The sequence below is a fragment of the Hyla sarda genome, unplaced genomic scaffold (assembly GCF_029499605.1).
Source record: "Hyla sarda isolate aHylSar1 unplaced genomic scaffold, aHylSar1.hap1 scaffold_38, whole genome shotgun sequence".
Taxonomy (NCBI): domain Eukaryota; kingdom Metazoa; phylum Chordata; class Amphibia; order Anura; family Hylidae; genus Hyla; species Hyla sarda.
The window spans coordinates 264,154-289,634 of record NW_026610399.1 but is presented as its reverse complement, the minus strand read 5'-3'; the positions used below and the strand labels follow the sequence as shown (position 1 = coordinate 289,634).

Sequence of the window (25,481 nt, the reverse complement as noted above, 5' to 3'; positions counted from 1 at the left end):
TTACTATTCACTCTGCTCCTTTAGTCTAACCAATAGGCAGTAGAAGAGCAAATAGGAGAGTAACAACTGTGGAATCAGACAACACAGGATTTGTTTGTAGTCTGGAGAAACATTGGTCTGCATAGGAGCTGTATACACAATACGGTAGGAGAGTTTTAATTAGGATCATTCACTAAAGTGCCTTATTACATTTTTTTTAAGATGCATTGGAGCAGTTAAAAAATAGAAATGTTGCAATAAAAATAAATTATAATAATACTAATATTATTAATAAATGAGATTATATATGTGGAATTCCTATCACCTGACCCCCAGGACATGCAGTTCCAGGCGTCGGGCAGGTGAATTTTTCCGGCCCTTAGCCAGGCTTCGGGCAAGCAGGGCCGGATCCGACAAGCACAGCGGGCCTCAGCAGTCTGTATGGAGCGGGCTCCAGACTCCTGCCCACTCCGTACTCTGCAGCCCCTGGCTGATTTCAGTAGCCGGGGGTCGCGGCTAATCGCCAACATGTGGCGATCGCCGCAGCTGGCTATTAATCCTTTAGATCGCCGCTGTCAAAGCTGACAGTGGCTATCTAAAGGGACATGCTTCCTGGTGGGCTAGTGCGGTGGATGAACAGGTAGCCGGAGGGCTTACCTCTGTTCCCTGGTGTCTGTGGATCTGTTATTGATAGAGCCTGGCTGGACTAGGCTCTATCAATGGATCGCAGAGCACACAGATCAATGGAGTTCAATAGGACTCTATTGATCTGTATGAGAAATCCAGTGATTCCTCCTTAACCTGTTGGGGACGAAGGGTGTATGCATATCTATCAGCAGGCATCCCGTGCAAATGCCCAGGGGGGGGTCATTAGATCCCCCCATGTCGGCGATCGACGCAAATCGCAAGTGAATTCACACTTGCGATTTGCGCCGATTCCGGGTCATTATGGGTCTATGGTGACCCGGTATATAAGGGGGATTGCGGTTGTCTAAGACACCCACGATCCCCCTGAAGCGATAGGAGTGAGGTGGCAGGGGGGCCTCCCCTCCTATCCCTGCTATTGGTGGTCTAGACGCGACCACCAATAGCAGATCGGGGGCGGGGGCTTTACTTTCGTTCTCCCCGTCCTGCCCACCTACAATAGGCGGGGCAGAACGGGGAAAACGAAGAGGACCGGGCGCCGACGTCCACTTACCCCTCCGGAGGCTGCGGGCGACGGGGATCGGCGGGCGGCGGGCGGCAGAAGAGGACGGCTCCCTGGATGCGACGGAAGCCGGTAAGTAGTTGCCTAGCAACATCTAGAGGGCTACAGTCTGAGACCACTACAGTGGTCTCTAGACTGTAGCCCTCCAGATGTTGCAAAACTACAACTCCCAGCATACCCAGACAGCAGTTTTCTGTGTGGCATGCTGAGATTTGTAGTTTTGCAACAGCTGGAGGTCTACAACTTAGAGACCACTGCACAGTGATCTCTATACTGCCCTCTAGATCTTGCAAAACTACAACTCCTAGCATGCCCACACAGCTGTTTGCTGTCTGGGCATGCTGGGAGTTGTAGTTTTGCAACATCTGGAGGTCGACAGTTTGGAGATCACTGTTCAGTGGTCTCTAAATTGTACCACTCCAGATGTTGCAAAACTGCAAATCGCAGCATGACCAAACAGCAAACAGCTGTCTCGGCATGCTGGGAGTTGTAGTTGCGTACCTCCAGCTGTTGCATAACTACATCTCCCAGCATGCACGGTCTGTCAGTACATGCTGGGAGTTGTAGTTTTGAAACAGCTGGAGGTTTGCCCCCCCCCCCCCCCCATGTGAACGTACAGGGTACATTCACATAGGCGGGTTTACAGTAAGTTTCGCTGCAGCGCAAATTCCTAGTGGGAAACTCACCATAACCCACCAGTGTGAATGTACCCTAAAAACACTACACTACCACATAATAAAGAGTAAAACACTACATATACACCCCTTTACACTGTCCCCCCCCCCCCCCCCCCCCCCCCCCAATAAAAATGAAAAACGTATTGTACGGCAGTGTTTCCAAAACGGAGCCTCCAGCTGTTGCAAAACAACAACTCCACGCATTTCTGGACAGCCACTGACTGTCCAGGCATGCTGGGAGTTTAGCAACAGCTGGAGGCACCCTGTTTGGGAATCACTGGCGTAGAATACCCCTATGTCCACCCCCATGAAATCCCTAATTTAGTCCTCAAATGCGTATGGCGCTCTCTCACTTCGGAGCCCTGTCGTATTTCAAGGAAACAGTTTAGGGCCACATATGGGGTATCTCCGTACTCGGGAGAAATTACACTACAAATTTTGTGGGGCTTTTTCTCCTTTTACCCCTTATGAAAAGGAAAAGTTGGGGTCTACACCAGCCTGTTAGTGTAAAAAACATGCTGGTGTTGCCCTTTACTTTATTTTCCCAAGAGGTAAAAGGAAAAAAAAGACCCCCAAAATTTCTAACACAATTTCTCCTGAGTACGGAGATACCCCATATGATACCCCCTATGTGGGGGGGCGTAAAATGCTCTGTGAGTGTACAACAAGGCTCAGGAGTGAGCGCACTATGTACATTTGAGACCTAAATTGGTGATTTGCACAGGGGTGGCCGATTTTACAGCGGTTCTGACATAAACCCCAAAAAATACCCACATGTGACCCCAATTTGGAAACTACACCCCTCACGTAATGTAATAAGGGGTACAGTGAGCATTTACGCCACACAGATGTCTGACAGATTTTTGGAACAGTGGTCCGTGAAAATGAAATTTTGTTTTTTGTTCGCACAGCCCACTGTTCCAAAGATCTGTCAAACACCAGTAGGGTGTAAATGCTCACTGCACCCCTTATTAAATTCTGTAAGGGATGTAGTTTCTAAAATGTGGTCAAATGTGGGGGGGTCCACTGTTCTGGCACCATGGCGGGGCTTTGTAAATGCACATGGCCCCCGACTTCCATTCCAAACAAATTATCTCTCTAAAACTTCAATGGCGCTCCTTCTCTTCTGAGCATTGTAGTTCGCTCGCAGTGCACTTGACGTCCAAACATGGGGTATTTCCATACTCAGAAGAAATGGGGTTACAAATTTTGGGGGGCATTTTCTCCTATTACCCCTTGTAAAAAAGTAAAATTTGGGGAAAAAACAGCATTTTAGTGAAACTTTTTTTTTTCATTTACACATCCAACTTTAACAAAAAGTTGTCAAACACCTGTGGGGTGTTAAGGCTCAAAGTACCCCTTGTTACGTTCCTTGAGGGGTGTCGTTTCCATAATAGTGTGTGATGTGGGGGCGGGGGTTGCTGTCCTGGCACCATAGGGGCTTCCTAAATGGGACATGCCCCCCCAAAAACCATTTCAGAAAAACTCACTCTCCAAAATCCGATTGTTGCTCCCTCCCTTCTGAGCCCTCTACTCCGCCCGCCGAACACTTGACATACACATATGAGGTATTTTCTTACTCGAGAGAAATTGGGTTACAAATTTTGAGTGGATTTTTTTTTCCTTTTACCCCTTGTAAAAATTCAAAAACTGGGTCTACAAGAACATGCGAGTGTAAAAAAATGAAGATTTTGAATTTTCTCCTTCACTTTGCTGCTATTCCTGTGAAACACCTAAAGGGTTAATACACTTACTGAATGTCATTTTGAATACTTTGATGGGTGCAGTTTTTATAATGGGGTCATTTATGGGGTATTTCTAACCAGAAGACCCTTCAAATCCACTTCAAACCTGAACTGGTCCCTGAAAAATTCCAATTTATAACATTTAGCAAAAAAGTGGAAAATTGCTGCTGAACTTTGAAGCCCTCTGGTGTCTTCCAAAAGTAAAAACACGTCAATTTTATGATGGAAACATAAAGTAGACATATTGTATATGTGAATCAAAATATTATTTATTTGGAATGTCTATTTTCCTTACAAGCAGAGAGCTTCAAAGTTAGAAAAATGCTAAATTTTCTAATTTTACATAACATTTTTGAATTTTTTCACCAAGAAATGATGCAAGTATCGACAAAAATTTACCACTAACATAAAGTAGAATATGTCACGAAAAAACAATCTCGGAATCAAATTTATAAGTAAAAGCATCCCAGAGTTATTAATGCTTAAAGTGACAGTGGTCAGATTTGCAAAAAATACTCCCGTCCTTGGGGTCATAATGGGCTCAGTCCCCAAGGGGTTAAAGTCTAATAAAGTGTAAAAAAAAAAAGTTATAATAAAAGTTTAAAAGACACACATTTACCCCTTCCATGTTAAAAGTTCAAATCACCCCCATTTCCTATATAAAAACATGTAAACATAATACTAAACAAATATTTAGTAACGCTGCGTGCATAATTGTATGAACTATTAAAATATAACATTATGTATCCCATACGGTAAATGAGGTAAATGTAAAAGAAATACCAAACCACAGAATTGCAATTTTTATAATATCCCAGAAAAAAAAAAAAAGGGATTAAAAAGTCACATCAATAGCAAAATGGTGCCAATACAAAAAACAGATTTACTGCGGCAAAAATTAGCCCTAATACAGTCAAGCCTGGTATGCGGAAAAAAAAAAAATAAGCTGCACGGGTCAAAATCCGGCAATTTTTTTTTTTTTTTAAAGTTATGATTTTTTTAAAAAAAAATTTAATTCGTAAAACATGACGGAAACTAGACAAATCTGGTATGTGTGGATGGTTTCGGTTATTTCACCATTTATACCCAACATATAAAAATGCCACAGCCAGAGGTTTTACAAAAGACAAAAACAATAATTCAGGTTTCTTGCAAACATTGGTCACATCTGGTTTAAATATGCATCAAATGTTTCCTAGTTTGGGTGAATTGTTTTGCAGAGCAGAATCTCACTAGAATGACTTGGCTCCAAATGTGAATATTTTTATAGCCCATTGTAGACAACTTTATTCTTCGGAATGTGTTTTTAAAGTGTCCTCCGTCTACACAGGAAACAAAAGCTGCAAGATCTAGACCAGATGCAACTCGAAACGCGACAACCGCTGCCCCGAGCATGAATTCCGGGCAGACTAGTGGTCACAGGACCATGATCTCTGATGGCTCGTGCCTTCTTGCGACATAAAACATCCGTTAAAATGAATGGGACATCCACTGTATGGCCCAGAAAAAAGGAGGAAGGGGAGTCTTGGATGAGGGACCCCCTTAACTGCAGCCATAATCAAACATGACAAACTGGCTTTACCAGTGTCTTAGAAGGGAAGAAGGACTTACGATTTATCAGATTCACTTAGTTTCCTTTTCCGAGTATATTCCACCATGCGGGAAGAAAAGGAACCGGAAGAATTACTTCCAGAGCCAGGTTTAGGACCCAGGATGCTTGAGACGACTAGGCCAAGACTTGGTTCCATTATCAGGGTATCTATGAAAAAAAAAAGACAAAAAACATTATAGACTCAATAGATGCCATAAAACCCATTAATCATACTGTGAAGGTCTTCGCTCATTCTATGGGGTCAGGTAGCACGTTGTTTCTACTCCAAGACAAGGTCCACACTACAATTGTGCCTTCTAACGTGTACATAGGGAACCTATCATAATGGGATGCTGACATATACAAGCATGGACAAGCATGGGACCATTGACTTCAATAGCCCAAAAGTCGTCAGGTGGTAACTACGTTCTGGTTATTATAGGAGTGTAATCACACACTGTGGGATACGGAAAACAATTACTACCTAACTGGGTTCAATATATGATGGATATTCCTCAAGTGTTTTCCGTATCCCACAGTGTGTGATTACATTGTAGCTTGAAGGGGAGAGGTGGAACGCCCTAGTAGGACTATACACTTAACTGTGTGAACTTGGGCAGGCTTAATTAACTGTTGATACAAGTGTATATTATGAGTGTTTAAGTGTTTTGTCTCAGATTTAAAAGTCAGCAATCTGTGCCACTGAGTGCGAGAACATATACACTTGGGAAATTACCTGATCGTGGTCGGTAACTGACTGCATTTGCCCAATTGAAGATTCAATGGGGCCCATGCTTATCTGTCTTGAAAGGTACAATTGTGGTGTGAACATGAGCTAATACAAAAGTCATCAATATTTTTGACCAGAGTCACAAGACAGCCCCTATTTTAATAGAATATTTGGGTGTATAGGGAGATGTATTAGTAGTAAAAAGAGGGAAGTGCTCATGGGTGTATAGGGAGAGGTCTTAGGCGTAGAGGGAGGTGCTCATGCCACGGCACAGAACACTGGTGAGACCTCAGTTGGAGTCTTGTGCGCAGTACTGGAAACCGTATCTCCAGAAGGATATATACATATTTTGGAGAGAGTTCAGAGATGATACAAAACTAGTACATGGATTGCAGGATAAAACTTACCAGGAAAGGTTAAAGGACCTTAATATGTATATAAGAAAGAAGAGACAGAGGAAGATGATACTTTAATATACACTGCTCAAAAACATAAAGGGAACACTTAAACAACACAATGTAACTCCAATCAATGACACTTCTGTGAAATCACACTGTCCACTCAGGAAGAACACTGATTGACAATCAATTTCACATGCTAGTGTGCAAATGGAACAGACAACAGGTGGAAATTATGGGCAATTGGCAATGCATCCCAAATAAAGGAGTGGTTCTGCAGGTGGTGACCACAGACCACTTCTCAGTTCCTATGCTTCCGGGCTGATGTTTTGGTCACTTTTGAATGCTGACGGTGCTTTCACTCTAGTGGTAGCATGAGACGGAGTCTACAACCCACACAAGTGGCTCAGGTAGTGCAGCTCATCCAGGATGGCACATCAATGCGAGCTGTGGCAAGAAGGTTTGCTGTGTCTGTCAGCGTAGTGTCCAAAGCATGGAGGCGCTACCAGGAGACAGGCCAGTACATCAGGAGACGTGGAGGAGGCCGTAGGAGGGCAACAACCCAGCAGCAGGACCGCTACCTCTGCCTTTGTGCAAGGAGGAGCACTGCCAGAGCCCTGCAAAATTACCTCCAGCAGTCCACAAACGTGTATGTGTCCACTCAATGAGGGTGGTATGAGGGCCCAACATCCACAGGTGGGGGTTGTGGTTACAGCCCAACACCGTGCAGGAAGTTTGGCATTTGCCAGAGAACACCAAGATTGGCAAATTCACCACTGGCCCCCTGTGCTCTTCACAGATGAAAGCAGGTTCACACTGAGCACATGTCACAGACATGACAGAATCTGGAGATGCCGTGGAGAATGTTCTGTTGCCTGCAACATCTTCCAGCATGACCGGTTTGGCGGTGGGTCAGTAATGGTGTTGGGAGGTATTTCTTTGGGGGGCCGCACAGCCCTCCATGTCCTTGCCAGAGGTAGCCTGACTGCCATTAGGTACCGAGAGGAGATCTTCAGAACCCTTGTGAGACCTAATGCTGGTGTGGTTGGCCCTGGGTTCCTCCTAATGCAAGACAATGCAAGACAATATCTCAGGAGACCATCCACCACCTCATCAGGATCATGCCCAGGTGTTGTAGGGAGGTCATACGGGCACGTGGAGGCCACACACTACTGAGCCTCATTGGGACTTGTTTTAAGGACATTACATAAAGTTGGATCAGCCTGTACTGTGGTTTTCCACTGTGATTTTGAGTGTGACTCCATATCCAGACCTCCATGGGTTGATAAATTTGATTTCCAGTGATAATTTTTGTGTGATTTTGTTGTCAGCGCATTCAACTATGTAAAGACGAAAGTATTTCATACAATTAGTTCATTCATTCACATCTAGGATGTGTTATCTTAGTGTTACCTTTATGTTTTTAAAGCAGTGTATATAAAGGGAATCAACATGGTAAAGGAGGGGAGGAGACATATAGGAGAAAAACTACCACAAGAGGATATAGAGGGAGATTTATTAAGACCTGTAAAGAGGAAAATATGACCAGATTGCTTCTTTTATTTTCACAGGTCTTGATATATTTCCCCCATAGTGTTATATTAGTGGGGGAGGTGCCTGCAGTAATATCAGAAAGTATTACTTTACTGAGAGAGTAGTGGATGCATGAAATAGCCTTCCTGCAGAAGTAGTAGCTGCCAATACAGTGAAGAAGTTTAAGTATGCATGGGATAAGCATAAGGCTATCCTTCATATAAGATAGAGATAGGCATAAGACTATCTTTCATATAAGAAAGGGCCAGGGACTATTGATATAATTCAGAATATTGGGCAGACTAGATGAGTTTAATAGTTCTTATCTGCTGATAAATTCTATGTAATAATGTCATGATCATTGCCAAGGCTCTGGCTTCTCTAACCCCCCCCCCCCCCCCCCCAAGATCAGCTGTGATCGCTCGATAAAAGAGGTGAGTGGACACACATTTTCCCTACAGTGGCCCCTACTGGGGAAGTGCAGTACTACAGGGCAGATATTCCAAACAAGAGAGACATGAAAGCAATGCAAAATTTCAGCCAGTCCATGAGGACAAGAGTTGTAAAAGAGAAGAGGGAATTTAGACCTTGTTACAAGGATGACTTGCGACAAAATTGCAGGGGGGGGGTTGAGGACATGAAAGATTTTACCACAAGATGCCACGTAGCCCAGGGCTGCATAGTATTGTACTGGAATTTCCAGTAGATGTCAGAGCTGAAATGATACTGTGCCTACTCCAACTCCAATTCCATATGATCTTGGTGTGAACTGTCCTCAAAAGACCTCATTGTTTCACAGCCGCTTCAGGACAACATGTAATTTATGGTGGCACCGTGATATGACAGGCAGCATGTTATCTCATTCGGAGAGTGGTGGAGCTGGTTTATAATAAACATTAAAAATGTATTTATATGGGGGGGGAAAACTGGGGACGTATAACAGATTGGGGGGGGGGGTGAAACCCCAATTATATAAATGTCTGCCCCTAATAATGTGCTGGAGCTTCTACCTATCATTCCTAGAGCCCTAAACGACAAACACTCCCTATTATGCACAGATATGGGAATCATGGCCTGGAAAAGTTGGATAACAATCTACAAGGCAGTGTTTCCCATGTAGGGGGCCTCCAGCTGTTGCAAAACTACAACTCCCAGAACCTTGGTTGGGGGAACACTGCTTTAAAGGCATATTATATATATATATATATATTATATATTATATTAATATATATATATATATATATATATATATTTTCACCCGTTACTGGACTATGGCATAGCAGAGCTGTAAATCCCACTAGACCCACCCAACGAGAGTATATATGTGTGTGTATATATATGTATTCACCCTACTATACACTAGACCCACCCAACGAGAGTATATATGTGTGTGTATATATATATGTATATATACATGCACACAATATATATTACACACACACACAAACCATATTATATTTTATTTACTTGCCAAATTTGCTGTCAACCAGTTTACATATAATATATATATCTATATATTTTGTATTTTTTTTACATGAGCAAGTGTCAACATCACGAGGCACTACAGGTGAATCAGAGCTCACATGGAGCGCCCTCCAATTCTTCATGACCTGACAGACTATCATTACAGGAGGAAGCAAAGCTTTGTGGGAAGATTAAAGGGGTACTACACTGGAAAACATTTTTTTAATCAACTGGTGGCAGAAAGTTAAACATATTTGTAAATTGCTTTTTTTTTTCATTTTTAAATCTTAATCTTCCAGTACTTCGCTGCTGTATGCTCCACAGGAAGTGCTTTTCTTTTTTAAATTTTCCTTTCTGTCTGACCACAGTGCTCTCTGCTGACACCTCTGCCCATGTCAGGAACTGTCCAGAGCAGGAGAGATTTGCTATGGGGATTTGCTCCTACTCTGGACAGTTCATAAAATGGACAGAGAGCACTGTGGTCAGACAAAGAATTCAAGAAGAAAAGAACCTCCTGTGGAGCATACAGCAGCTGATAAGTACTAGAAGGATTAATAATTTTTAATAGAAGTAATTTAAAAATCTGTTTAACTTTCTGGCATCAGTTGATTTAAAAAATAATGTTTTCCAGTGGTGTACCCCTTTAAAGCATTCTTAGAAATGCAATCTGACCTGACACTACCAGCCCCAGCGCAGAACATAATACACTAAAGCTAATAGATAAGAGGCCTCCCTGCCGCGCTCCTGGTTACATAAAGCTTATAATGTGCCGCCATACAACTAAAGCTCAGCACAGGCGCTGAAAATGTGGCACTTCACTGGGAAATATTTTTTAAATCAACTGGTGCCAGAAAGTTAAAGATTTGTAAATTACTTCTTTAAAAAAAATCTTTAAAAAAAAAAAAAATCTTAATCCTTCCAGTACTTATCTGCTGTATGTTTCAGAAGAAGTTGTTTTTTTCTTGCATTTCCTTTCTGCCTCACCGCAGTGCTCTCTGCTGACACCCCTGTCCATGTCAGGAACTGTCCAGAGTAGGAGAAAATCCCCATAGCAAACCTCTCCTGCTCTGGACAGTTCCTGATATGGACAGAGGTGTCAGCAGAGAGCACTGTGGTCAGACAGAAAGGAAATTCAAAAAAGAAAAATAACTTCCTGTGGAGCATACAGCAGCTAAGTACTGGAAGGATAAAAAAATTTTAATGAAAGTAATTTACAAATCTGTTTAACTTTCTGCCACCAGTTGATAAAAAAAAAAAAAAAAAAAATAATGAAAATTTTTTTTTCCAGTGGAGTACCCCTTTAACTATATGCTATGAAGAAGAGAACTTAAAAAGGAGGAGCCTGTCGGGGGGAGTTGGGGGAGGGGTCATCTGATATTTTAACTCCTGCCTGAGCAAAGTGCAACAAAAAGTACCACAAAAAGTGTGGCAACCTTAGGATGGCAGATAAAATGTCACCCTCCCCATGCAGGTCTTTTCTAATGGCAGAATTAGACAGTAGGGTCTAATGCCGCCATATATTATTGTGTGCGAATATGCAGCATTATTATTATTAGACAGAGGCTGGCGGTATTGTGTGGGAGAAGTGGTGGCATTATTTAGACAGTCAATGTAGGTATAGAGTGGGAAATATGCAACATTATTTAGACAGTATTTGCCGTACTGGCAAATATATGGCACTTTATTTAAACAGTCAATGGAGTTATTTTGTGGGAAAGATGTAGCAGCATTAGTCAGTGGTGCCATTTAATTTTTAAATAATCTTAGGTGTCCCCCACAATACCACTGTTTATTGTTTCAAATAAATACAAATAAACACACACACACACACACATATATATGTGTGTGTATGTGTGTTTATTTGTATTTTAAGCCCCACCCATTTTATTATTCTCTACCCATTTTATGCATCGGTCTGGCTTGCAAATTATGCCCAGTCCCCTTTTATTTACAGCTTACAATTTATATTCAGGTAGTAAATTTATAGACAGATTTTATTTGGAAGCCTTATAGTGGAATTAGTTTATTATATATGAAATGGGAATTAGGGAGCTCCACCATGACTATTTCTCAGGGCCTTGGAAACAGTTATATAGTTCATAAGGTTGAAATGTGTCCATCAAATTCAACATATATGCTTACTGTGTGGATCCAGAGGAAGGCAAAATAAATACATACCGTAAATAAATAGATAAATAAAAACTCTTATAAGGCTGATGACAATTGCCCCATACAAGGGGGTGGTCTGACCAGTACTGTACACAGTATTCCATGTGTGGTCTGACCAGTACTGTACACAGTATTTCATGGGAGGTCTGGCCAGTACTGTACACAGCATTCTATGGGTGGTCTGGCCAGTACTGTGCACAGCATTCCATGGGTGGTCTGGCCAGTACTGTGCACAGCATTCCATGGGTGGTCTGACCATTAATGTGCACAGTATTCCATGTGAGGTCTGACCAGTACTGTGCACAGTATTCCATGTGAGGTCTGACCAGTAATGTGCACAGTATTCCATGTGTGGTCTGACCAGTATTCCGTGTGAGGTCTGACCAGTACTGTGCACAGTATTCCATGTGAGGTCTGACCCGTACTGTGCACAGTATTCCATGTGAGGTCTGGCCAGTATTGTGCACAGCATTCCATGGGTGGTCTGGCCAGTACTGTGCACAGCATTCCATGGGTGGTCTGGCCAGTACTGTGCACAGCATTCCATGGGTGGTCTGACCATTACTGTGCACAGCATTCCATGGGTGGTCTGACCATTACTGTGCACAGCATTCCATGGGTGGTCTGACCATTACTGTGCACAGTATTCCATGTGTGGTCTGACCAGTATTCCATGTGAGGTCTGACCAGTACTGTGCACAGTATTCCATGTGAGGTCTGGCCAGTACTGTGCACAGTATTCCATGTGAGGTCTGGCCAGTACTGTGCACAGTATTCCATGTGAGGTCTGACCAGTACTGTGCACAGTATTCCATGTGAGGTCTGACCAGTACTGTGCACAGTATTCCATGTGAGGTCTGACCAGTACTGTGCACAGTATTCCATGTGAGGTCTGACCAGTACTGTGCACAGTATTCCATGTGAGGTCTGACCAGTACTGTGCACAGTATTCCATGTGAGGTCTGACCAGTACTGTGCACAGTATTCCATGTGAGGTCTGACCAGTACTGTGCACAGTATTCCATGTGAGGTCTGACCAGTACTGTGCACAGTATTCCATGTGAGGTCTGACCAGTACTGTGCACAGTATTCCATGTATGGTCTGACCAGTACTATACACTGAACAGAACATTTCACAGCTTAAGAAAGTTTCACAGTCCGGACCTGGCTATATATCCCAGTAACATCTATATTTGTGCCTAGAAGTAGCAATACATTTGAGAAACTGAGTGTGGCTCTTGTTTCCTCGTGTCAGTCAGGGAAGCAGCTTGCAGTAGCAGAAAGCTTCCCCTTATCTCTCTATTTGCAAACCAATCATATCTGTCCCAAATGAAGACAAATCTACCTACTGTGCTGTAAACACCATCTACATCAAGATGGCAACTTTACCAATGACTTTGAGGCCATGGATGAATTCCTCTTTATGTCGCGGGACCTGTGAACACGAGATATTAGCTGTGTACAGACACGTGCTTTAGACATATGCTTCTATTTCCTATGCACGGGGAGGATAATAATAACACTATCATTTCACAAGGTTTTAATCTCATGATAATTATACAGCAGGGAATTCTGGAAAGTCCACCCCGCCAATGCCACATTGATTGAGATGACGCAGGTTCAGGCAGCCAGGAGCTAGAAGGTTTAAAAAAAAAAAAATAAGCAATAAAATTGTCCTCCCAGTGCCAGGCCGGCAGGAACGCTGAAAAAAAAGGCAATTCTTAAAATACTCCATCCTTTCGGCCGTTACAGGTTAAATCACGTGTAGATCTGGCAAGACCCAGTAACCTAAATACTTATAAATACCCAGACAGACGGCCGGCTGCATCCATTTAAAGGAGCTAGAGCAGGGATTAGTGGAAGGATCAGAGGAAACTTATAACCTGAGCTCTTGCGGAAATCAGAAATCTAATAGAAAAAAAAAATAAAAATACACGAGCGATGACCGTGCTGACAGCGGGGACCTGAAATGACAGGAAGGCAGCTGGAGCCACTACACCCATTAAACACCCCACCACTGACCCGAGACCCCAAAGTGTGATCTATGGAGCACTATGGTTCTGTATAGGTTCTATGTACTGCTACATGATGTTCTGTACATATAATGTATGAGCTCTGTGTATTCCTATGTGATGTATAGTTCATGTAGCATATAAGTTCTGTGCACTGTTGTACAGGTCCTGTATTAGTTATGAATACTTTGATATAGAGTTCTGTACAATAAGACCATATGTGTTCCATGTACTTCTATATGTTGTGTGCAGGTACTGAATGAGACTATTAGCAACATGGACATGTACAGTGTGGTTCCATGTTCTTCCCTATGATGTTCTGTACAGGGCATTAGTTCTATCCACCTTAAAATATGGTGTTCTGTATAGGTACCACATGAGTTCAATGTACATGTACAATATAGATTCCATATACTTCTCTATGATGTTCTGTTACCATACAGTCATGGCCGTAAATGTTGGCACCCCTGAAATTTTTCAAGAAAATTAAGTATTTCTCACAGGAAAGGATTGCAGTAACACATGTTTATTTCCTGTGAGTGTATTGGAACAAAAAAAAAAAAAAAAAAAAAAAAAGCAAATTGGATGTAATGTCAAACCAAACTCCAAAAATGGGCTGGACACAATTATTGGCACCTTTAACTTAAAGGGGTATTCCAGAAAAAAAAAAAAAAAAAAAAAAAAAAATTATATATATATATCTCAACTGGCTCCGGAAAGTTAAACAGATTTGTAAATTACTTCTATAAAAAAAATCTTAATCCTTTCAGTACTTATGAGCTTCTGAAGTTAAGGTTGTTCTTTTCTGTCTAAATCCTCTCTGATGACACCAGTCTCGGGAAACGCCCAGTTTAGAAGAGGTTTGCTATGGGGATTTTGTAAGGGGGCCAATAATTTAGTCCAATCCATTTTTGGAGTTTTTTTCCTTTTTTTTGGTTTAGTTCCAATACACACAAAGGGGATAAACATGTGAGAAATACTTAATTTTCTTGAAAAAAATTCAGGGGTGCCAACATTTACAGCCATGACTTTATATTTTAATTTTTTAAATAATAAATATTATATATATATATATTAATTTTTTTTTTTTTTTTTTTTTTTCCTCCCTTTACTACATTTTACATATAGATCCTTCTCAGCATATATAGCAGAGAAGGATCTCAGCTGGGAACGACCCCATGGCAGAGCAGTCCCAGTGCTCCCCTACCTAGTTGCAGGCTCTGGAAGATTTATCAAAAACTGCAGAGGAAAAGTTGCCCATAGCAACCAATCAGGTCGCTTCGTTCATCTTTCAAAAGGCCTTGTCAAAAATGAAAGTAGTGATCTGATTGGTTGCTATGGGCAAATGGTCAACTTTTACTCTGCGCAGGTTTTGATAAATCTTCCCCCATGTGCCCCCAGAGCCTGAGGCTACCTTAGAGCAGTTTTTCCCAACTAGTGTGCCTCCAGGGGTTACAAAACTAGAACTCTCAGCTGTATGCTGGGAATTGTAACAACACCCGGATGCACTGCGATTTGGGGAAAAAAATAAAAAATCTTCAAAGCTACAACTTTTTTTTCTTCTCCTTTTCTGTGCGGGCCAATTTTGCTTTTTAATGGTGCCCTTCATTGTACATATATGGAGAAATATCCACACTTGTCATTTTTGTACAGATTTTGTGAGTTCTCTGTGTAGTAAAAAATAGACATGTTAACTTTGCTCTGAAGTCAGTACAATTACAGTGATACCAAATTTAGAGATGGTTTTGTTTTATAATCTCAACTTACAATGGCCTCAACATGCAATGGTCTTTTCTGGACCATTGTAACTTGAAACCAGACTCAACATACAATGCTATGGAATCTGCGAAACATGTCAATTGGCTGGAAGAACCGAGCAATCAGAATGGACATTTTCACTGGTAAAACCCCTGTATTCCTGAAGTGTATGCACTGACTGGTGTCTGGTAGCGTCCCTTACAGTACAGGGTGGTATTACATGTTCTGTACTCTTTACCGGTGCCAGGGTTAGCTGCTCATTTGGACGTCAGGTGAGGGCGACTCCATTTTCAAATTTTTTTTTTGTGAGCACATTGCGTGTTCTGTACAGGACCCTGAAGAAGCTCCCGTCCCTCCTGTCCTCTACATAGACCAGTGTTTCCCAAAGAGGGTGCCTCCAGCTGTTGCTAAACTACAACTCCCAGCATGCCCGGACAGCCAAAGGCTGTCCGGGCATGCTGGGAGTTGTAGTTTTGCAACAGCTGGAGGCACCCTCTTTGGGAAACACTGACATAGACAGTGATTTACAGCTCCCAGCAGATCTTTCTTACTTTTATATGTAAGGAATTGCTTTATCTATATTAGTTATCTACTTTTTTTATTTTTTTTTATTCTCACTTTTTTCCTATTTTTGGATGACATTGTGGAGGCTTCAGAACCAATTAGCAGGTTTCCATAGAGTTCTGGTCTCAACATACGATGGTTTCAACTTACAATGGTCGCCCTGGAACAAATTAATATTGTAACTTGAGGGACCACTGTATGTATGCATGTATGTGTTAGTTAGTAAGGGATTATATCTCAGTAAACAAACCAAATATTTAGTTTTAGCAGTTTGGATGATGATGATGATAATAATAATGATGATAATAATAATGATAATAATAATGATAATAATGATGATAATAATGATGATAATAATGATGATAATAATGATGATAATAATGATGATAATAATGATATTATTATTATTAATATTATCATCATCATCATCAATAATAATAATAATAATAATAATAATAATAATAATAATAATAATAATAATAATAATGATGATGAAATACATAGTATTACTCGGAAATATGTTCTCTCAATAGACAGCAATGCATTTCCGTGCAGAATCTGCGTAAACAATTAGCCTGTTCACTGCTTCTGCAGACACCAAAATTGAGATTTCCGCCGTGTGCACAGTGAAGACAAATTACATTGAATCAATAGAACTCTGCTGCAGCACTGAATATTTTGTGTGTATTTATTAGCTTCCAATAACGCGTTTTGGAGGGTATCTCCTCCTTCATCAGATACCCTCCGAAACACGTTATTAGAAGCTAATAAATACAGTGCCTCTTGGCACTTTTTCTTCTACACCTTTGTGCTGTATACTTTGGTCGTGAGCAGCGCCTCCATAGGGTCCATCTTTTCTCTGTTTTCCTGTCTACATGCTTATGGGAGAAGACTTTATCCTCTCCCATCTGGACCTTGGGCTTCCAGCTTGCCACCACCTTTCCCCTGAGTAACCCTAAGGGGTTGATATGCCTTTTTTCTTCGCTTTCTGGTGAGCGACCACTCTATTGAGTCTATGTCATTATAGTCCTGCCTTGGACTTTTTTTGGTGCTAAGGGTAATACACGAGGCGCTGTCCTTTGTCTCCCTGTTTTTTTTTTTTTCTCCCTCTGCATATACAGTGATCCCTCAAGTTACAATATTAATTGGTTCCGGGACAACCATTGTATGTTGAAACCATTGTATGTTGAAACCATTGAAACTCTATGGAAACCTGATAATTGGTTCTGAAGCCACCAAAAGGTCATCCAGAAATAGGAAAAAGTGAGAATTAAAGAAAAATAAGTAGATAACTAATACAGATAAAGCAAATCCTTACATATAAAAGTAATAAAGATCTGCTGGAAGCTGTAATCACTGTCTATGTCAGTGTTTCCCAAGCAGGGAGCCTCCAGCTGTTGCAAAACTACAACTCCCAGCATGCCCGGACAGCCTTCGGCTGTCCGGGCATGCTGGGAGTTGTTTTGCAACAGCTGGAGGCACCCTGCTTGGGAAACACTGGTCTATGAAGAGGACAGGAGCTTCTTCGGGGTTCTGTACAGTATACAGTGTCCTAAAAAAGTAACGTGGAGTCGACCCAACCTGGTGTCCAAAGGAGCAGGTAACCCTGGTACAGGTAAAGAGTACAGAACATGTAATACCTCCCTGTACTGTAGGGGGCGCTACCAGACATCAGTCAGTGCATACGCTTCAGTAATACAGGTGTTTAACCAGTAAATTGCCCATTCTGATTGGTCAGTTCCTCCAGTTGTGACACATTTCACAGATCTGGACTGTCCGTAATATTGTATGTGGAGTCTGGTTTCAAGTTACAATGGTCCAGAAAAGATAATTGTATGTTGAAACTAGAGATGAGCGAACTTACAGTAATTTCGATTCGTCACGAACTTCTCCGCTCGGCAGTTGTTGACTTTTCCTGCATAAATTAGTTCAGATTTCCGGTGCTCCGGTGGGCTGGAAAAGGTGGATACAGTCCTAGGAGACTCTTTCCTAGGACTGTATCCACCTTTTCCAGCCCACCGGAGCACCTGAAGGCTGAACTAATTTACGCAGGAAAAGTCATCAACTGCCGAGCCGAGAAGTTTGTGACGAATCAAATTTACTGTAAGTTCGCTCATCTCTAGTTGAAACTATTGCATGTTGAGGCCATTGTAAGTTGAGGGATCACTGTAGTACTTTACTTACACAGCGATAAGCGCTCTAGCCTCCGCTTCCCGTTGGCTCTGCGCCACTACGTAAACATTAAGTATAACAAATAATACATTAAAAACCATGATCAGCGTCATCTATGCTCGCTTTGTTAAATGGCAGAGGCAGCAGGGGCCTGGGCACTGTCAGGAAATCAGGCAGAAGAGAATAATTAATAATAATAATAATAATAATAATAATAATAATAATAATAATAATAATAATAATAATAATAATAGTTATTTTTTTCTTCTATAGGCACTGAACCCCTTTAAAAAAAAAAAAAAAAAAAAAAAAAAAACATTAATTCTCTTTCTCCGGACAAACTCTTCCATCAGCGTATTTATTTCTTTTTATATTTATTATTTTTCAAAAGGGAGAAACATTTGTCGATAACAATAAACCGCAACTTCTAGCAGCAAATGTCGAACACTCCAAGACAATCGATAAAACACAAAACCCATCCTTGTGAGGGCCACACCCTGACCTACTTCTCCCTCCACGTGAGGAAATATTAATTCAGCCCGAGAAGACGACATTACATGTTTTGTTTCCCTGACATGCCCGTGGTTCCTTGTCGTTGCTGGCAGCGTTACAATGGAGCAATGTTACCTGCATAATATTGTTTGCTGAAACAAGGAAAAAAGTCACTCCTTGGCGAGAGGAGGTCAGGAGACAAATATTGTAGAGATGTAATCCAGACATAGAACAAGGGGATGTGAACGATTAGAAGAAGAAAAAAAAAAAAAAAAGTGTGTCATCTTTCCGAAACACCGCCACACCTGTCCACAGGCTGCATGTGGTATTGCAGATGAGAGTCATTCACTTTAAATGTAGCTGCAGTACCAGACAACTCAGACAGTTGTGGCCCTGCGTCTGGAAGATAGTAGTCACATTACTTTTCAAATTTTTGGACAATGCCTTTAAGAAAGTCAGGAAGAATAGAGTAAAATTGCCATTTACTGTTCATGAATCAGGCAGCTCTGGATGAACAGAAAACCCAAAGAGGAGACAGGGAGGATTTATATGCTAGGGAGCCTGCAGAAACCTGAAAGAAAACTAGAAGAGATAGTAGGACCGGCACTGCTTAAATCTGTATATGTAAGATCTCTGTGTGATGGGTAGAGGTTGCAACTTGAGCTGCGGAGGTGCTCTGACTAAGCACAGTAATCGATAAAGTACACAGAACAAAAGTAGTCGGCAACTCACCGCTTCTTCTCAATCTTCTTTATTGCAGAAAATACTCACATAAACACAGATAGTGGAGAGGGACACAAGTGTGGTGGGGGGGGGGGGTTATGTGGAAGGCGACAGCAGCCGTTGTTTCTCACAAATTACGTGCTTTGTCTGGCCTTCCACATACACCCCCCCCCCCCCCATTCGTGTCCCTCTCCACCATCTGTGTTTATGTGAGTATTTTCTGCAATAAAGATTGAGAAGAAGCGGTGAGTTGCCGACTACTTTTGTTCTTTGTATTAGAAACCTGAAAGACCCCAATATAAAACCTGTCATGGCTGCCACTGGTGGCTTTCTAGATACTCTTCCCCTTTAAGGATTTGCTCATCACCTGGATCTGCAGAGGGTGACTAGTGATGGCGTACAATGGTGTACAATGGCGTACAATGGCGTACAATGCTCTTCACACATCCCCAAGGGGAAAGTAAAGATGAAACAGCAGGTCTGTGAGTGACGACTCCATGATTCATCTGGTTAGTCCCGACACTGACTGATCACGTCACTATTCCTGCAGGATCAGCAACCATCCTGTACCAGCAACTGATGAAGACCCAGAGGTATCTCCCATATCACCCATTACTGAGCCCCCAAGAGATCAGAAGCACCAGCACTGCAGAGTATTTCAGGAGAAGAGGGGTGCCCACCTAGTGGACATGGAGAGGGATCCCTCAGTCTGTCCCCTCAGAAATACCCATAGCACCCAATCATATTCCCCAATTAATTTCTTAAAGGCCTTTTTAAGAAGCAATCTGATTGGCTGCTATGAGCAACTGCTCCACTCCTCCTCTACACAGGTTTTGATAAATCTCTCCCTTAAACTACAGGCTCCCACAGGAGCAGCACACCCCTCCCGGAAATACTCCGTCCACTATATAACCCTATGGATATGGAGGGGGGAAGATTTATCAAAACCTGTGCAGAGGAAAAGTTGCCCAGTTGCCCATAGCAACCAATCAGATCACTGCTTTCATTTTTAACAAGGCCTCTGCAAATGAAAGTAGTGATCTGATTGGTTGCTATGGGCAACTCAGCAACTTTTCCTCTGCACTGGTATTGATAAATCCCCCCCATGATCTCCAGAAGATCAGCACATTTATCTTCTGAAACACTCTGTGCTGCTGAGGTCCTCTGCTAACTTCCTTATTAAAGGGGTACTCCACCGAAAAACACCTTATCCCCTATCCAAAAAGGACAGGGGATAAGATGTCTGATTGCGGGGTCCGTGATGGATGACTGGCGACTACAGCTGCCACGCCCCCTCCATTCATGTCTATGGGAGGAGGCGTGATGGCTACGGAGTAGCCGTCACGCCCCCTCCCATAGACATGAATGGAGGGGGGCGTGGCGTGACATCACGAACACTGAAGCTCCAAGCTTCCATGTTCCGGACACCGCCGCTGCCGGCCCGGACATCAGGGGCAGGACCCCCGCAATCAGACATCTTATCCAAAGGATAGGGGATAAGATATATTTTGACGGAGTTCCCCTTTAAACTCTCAGTTTACGACTTTCCCTAAGCTCAGCAAACTTTTTTTTTTTTTTTTTTTAAATACTCTGCACTGCTGAGGGACCCCTCTCCTCTTTCTATCCTTCCGAAAGTCAGCATACTCCCCTCCTGAATTACTCTGTGCTGCTGGGAGATCCTGCGCCTTTATTTAAGTAGCTCTTATCCTCGGACCTCCAAGGACGGGGAGAAGCACACTCCTTTCCGGAAATACTTTGTGCTGATGCATACTGGGCTCCTTCCCCTATATACCTCTCCTTCCCCTATATACCTCTTAGCCTATAATTTTTCCCTACAATTTTATTATGAATAGAATCCCAGACTGAAAGAAGCATCTCCCGACACGAAACGGCTGTAGCCCCTGTCGTCACAATCCTCCTGTCCTGCTATGCGTAGAATAAGGCAGAAGCTATAGGTGAGTGCCACGACTTTCCCCCTTCTATCAACTCCGGCACTACAGTGAAGACTGACAACTCAATTGTATTCACACCTCTGGGGCAAAATGAGGACAGAAGAGCTTTGTACCCTTCAGCATGGCGTGGCGCACCTACTTCTACAGCTGGCACACACTACATGCTTACAGCCATGAAACTTATTAACCGTTTCATTACACAAGTGCAGCAGGAAAGGCCGATTTCTGGAAATTCCAGGAAAGGCCGATTTCTGCTTGCAGTCAGTGAATGGGAACAGTCTTTATATCTAATCCAATTATGTCTGACAGTCCAGTCTATATACCAATCTACATGCTGGCTGTCAGGGCACAATGGGAGTTGGAATAGCCATCAAGCCGCAGGTTGGGGGAAGGTTGGTCTATACCAGTGGTCTGCAAAATGTGGACCTCCAGATGTCGGTGTGTGAAAACACTACAACTCTCAGAATGCCTGGACAAACTATGCTGCGGCTCTCTAGCTGTTGCAAAACTACAACTCCCAGCATGCTCAGACAGCCTTTGGCTGTCTGGGCATGCTGGGAGTTGTAGTTTTGCAACACCTGGGAATCCACAGGTCTATACAATCCACTGGCCCAATACTTTTTGCTACAATTGTATCCAGTCTATCCAATCCTGGAACCTGGACTCCAGACTGATACATTGTAGTGCTGGGCGGTATACCGTTTCATACCGAATACCGAAATTTTTGTGCTGCACGATATTCGTTTTTCCGCAATACCGGTTGGGCCCCTCCCCCTCAGGAATGAATTATCAACCCAGCGCTGCGCTGTCCCAACATCGGGGAACTAATATGCGACCCCCGTCTGTCCGGACCTGCTTTCTGGGGATGGGAACGTCGGACAGCCGTCAGCCTATCACCGGCCGCAGCAATGTTCCGCCGGCCGGCTTCTTACATGACAGGGGGCTCAACCCATCACCGGCCGAGGCGGAACATTGCTGCGACCGGTGATAGGCTGACGGCTCTCCGACGTTCCCGTCCCCCAGGAAGAGTGTGAGGCCTATGTAGGAAGGTGCGTTAAAGTTTATTTTGTTTATCTTTTGCATAGGGATACAGCGTACAGTATAGAGTTCCAGCGCCGGCGGCTCGCAACAAACAGGAGGACGAGGAGGGCAGCGCTTGCGGGTGACACGTGAGTAGTAGTCCGATGGGGACAGTGCAGCACTGGGCTGATAATTGGGGGGGGGGGGGGGATGAGAAGCAGAACTGTGCTCGCGGGTCACATTTTTTTTTTTTTTTTGGGGGGGGGGGGGGGGAAGAGGAGAAATATCGTTCTATACTGTGGAACCACCATAAGTTACAAAAATACCGTCATACACATATTTGGTCATACCGCCCAGCTCGAATACATTGTAACAAACACTACAAGGACCTGAGAGAGATCTGCACGGCTGATGTGTTTACATCACAAAGGTTACATTGTAACTATGCGAAATCTGTGCCAAAACAAATGATCAACACACGTTTCCCCAATATGGTAGTGGAATAGAATTACAGAACTGCGGTAAATAAAGACACCAACACAGAGTGAGGTAGAATGATCGAGAACAAGGGCAATGGAATCCTTAGGGCTCATGCACACGTCGAAATATCCATCCGGCATGCGCCAATTGGATGGACAGGTACCTTTGTTTTTCAACTGTGTAACCATATCAGTCGGAGCTAGGACCGCACGTCTGCACCGTCCCCATGTCCGAGAGGATTGCGCTTTCAGAGGACTCCAAAAATTTTAATTTCTGCAGCCACATTTTCCACTGGATTCCACTTGGAAATTCTGTTGTGTGATTGGGCCCTTATCCTAAAATTTTAAGTTATCCAGTTATCCTCTATAGCTCATCACAGGGGCGGGGGGAGGGGGGCATCGCCTGATAGACTGTCCAGTTTACAGTAATGGCGGCCGTGTGCAGCAGTCACCCAGCCTCTCTTCACTTCACACGTGAGGGATTTACATAACTAGCATCAACGTGATCAGCGCGGCGCCCAATAACCAGTTAATCCGGAAAACCTGCATAAATATATATGACGGCTTCATTAATTATTGCTTCATCGGTTTCCTGATGATCATGTGACTCACGTGCTCCATAGTTATATACACACACCGCAGACATTCCTCAGGAGGGTCACCCTGATATACCTGGTCACCCCGTCAAAGATCTAATGGATTTGGAGCGTGTCAGGTGTGATCTTCAATGTATTAGGCTGTGTTCACATCAGAGTGGAGCGTCCACTGCAGATTCCATCACATACGATGGCGCCAATTTTTCTGCTAAAATGGTTAAAACTTTTGTGTCTGTCATGTAATGAATCCTGCACTTTGTTTCCAGTTTCCTCTTCTGTCACAGAATGGAAAGTCGTAGCTTGCTGTCAGTGAACAAGAACACTCTATTCAGGGACAGTAAACCAGGACATGGCTAGCTGATAAGTGATACAAATGGATCCAGTCTAGACAATGCTCTGTGAGCTAAGGCCTCATTCACACTGTAGTCTGGCTCTGTTAAGTGGAGCTCCATCGGCAGTTCCGTCAAGTTTAGCAGAGAAAAAAAAAAAAAAAAATCTCCACAAAATTTCTGTAAAATTACCAAATCAAAACAGGTCCCATGTAAGTGAATGGGGGGCTTCAGGAACTAGCAGAAGCCGTTTGCATCCAACCTGTTTCAGGGTCCAGTCTGCTCAAGAAAAAAAAAAAAAAAAAAAAAGCTGATCGGACCCTTAAAGGGGTACATCTTGACAGCTGCCACGCCCCTTCCCATAGGCTTGCATTGAGGGGGTGGAGCGTGACATCACACAGGGGTGGGGCCGTGATGTCACTATGCTCCGGCCCCGTGATCGCCAGTAATCAGACCCGGAGTGAACATGCTCCGGGGATTGCTGGCAACGGGGTGCTGCGTGAAAGATCATGGGGGGTCCCCAGCGGCGTGTCCCCCGCAATCAAGCATCTTATCCCCTATCCTTTGGATAGGGGATACCGTATATACTCGAGTATAAGCCGACCCGAGAATAAGCCGAGACCCCTAATTTCAACCCAAAATCCCAGGAAAAGTTATTGACTCGAGTATAAGCCTAGGGTGGGAAATACCTCATCCCCCCCTGTCATCATCCAGACCCGTCATTAACATCCTCATCATCATCCCCTTGTCATCATCCCACACATCCCCCCTTCATCATCCCTTTATCATCCCACACATCCCCCCTTCATCATCCCCTTATCATCCCACCCCCCCCCCTTCATCATCCCCTTATCATCCCACACATCCCCCCTTCATCATCCCCTTATCATCCCACACATCCCCCCTTCATCATCCCCTTATCATCCCACACATCCCCCCTTCATCATCCCCTTATCATCCCACACATCCCCCCTTCATCATCCCCTTGTAATCATCCCACACCCCCCCTTCATCATCCCCACCCCCCTTCATCATCCCCACACCCCCCCTTCATCATCCTCTTCTCATCATTCGCCCTCAGTGGTCTTCAACCTGCGGACCTCCAGAGGTTTCAAAACTACAACTCCCAGCAAGCCCGGGCAGCCATCGGCTGTCCGGGCTTGCTGGGAGTTGTAGTTTTGAAACCTCCGGAGGTCCGCAGGTTGAAGACCACTGCGGCCTTCAACATCATCCAGCCCCCTCTCACCCCCTTTAGTTCTGAGTACTCACCTCCGCTCGGCGCTGGTCCGGTCCTGCAGGGCTGTCCGGAGAGGAGGTGGTCCGGTGAGGAGGTGGTCCGGGCTGCTATCTTCACCGGGGGCGCCTCTTCTCCGCGCTTCCGGCCCGGAATAGAGGCGTTGCCTTGACAACGACGCAGAAGTACGTTGGCAATGAACGCACCTCTGCGTCGTTGTCACGGCAACGTGACTATTCTGAGGCCGGGCCCGAAGCGCTTAGAAGAGGCCTCCCCGGTGAAGATAGCAGCCCGGAACCACTATCCCACCGGACGACCTCCTCACCGTACAGTCCTGCAGGACCGGACCAGCGCCGAGCGGAGGTGAGTACTCAGAACTAAAGGGGGTGAGAGGGGCTGGATGATGTTGAAGGCCGCAGTGGTCTTCAACCTGCGGACCTCCGGAGGTTTCAAAACTTCAACTCCCAGCAAGCCCGGACAGCCGATGGCTGCCCGGGCTTGCTGGGAGATGTAGTTTTGAAACCTCTGGAGGTCCGCAGGTTGAAGACCACTGCGGGTGGGGGAGTTCACTCGAGTATAAGCCGAGGGGGGTGTTTTCAGCACGAAAAATCGTGCTGAAAAACTCGGCTTATACTCGAGTATATACGGTAACATGTC

The 25,481-nt window shown here is 43.7% G+C and overlaps 1 protein-coding gene across 1 annotated transcript in view; it reads right to left on the bottom strand.

The window, feature by feature from the left end:
- The window catches only part of BMAL2 (basic helix-loop-helix ARNT like 2), a 45,628-nt gene that overhangs the window by 16,689 nt on the left and 3,458 nt on the right, over positions 1-25,481 (bottom strand). The window contains exon 2 of the mRNA XM_056553770.1: positions 5,220-5,367. Coding sequence (XP_056409745.1) covers positions 5,220-5,367 — 148 coding nt within the window. The remainder of the gene's footprint in view (positions 1-5,219; positions 5,368-25,481) is intronic.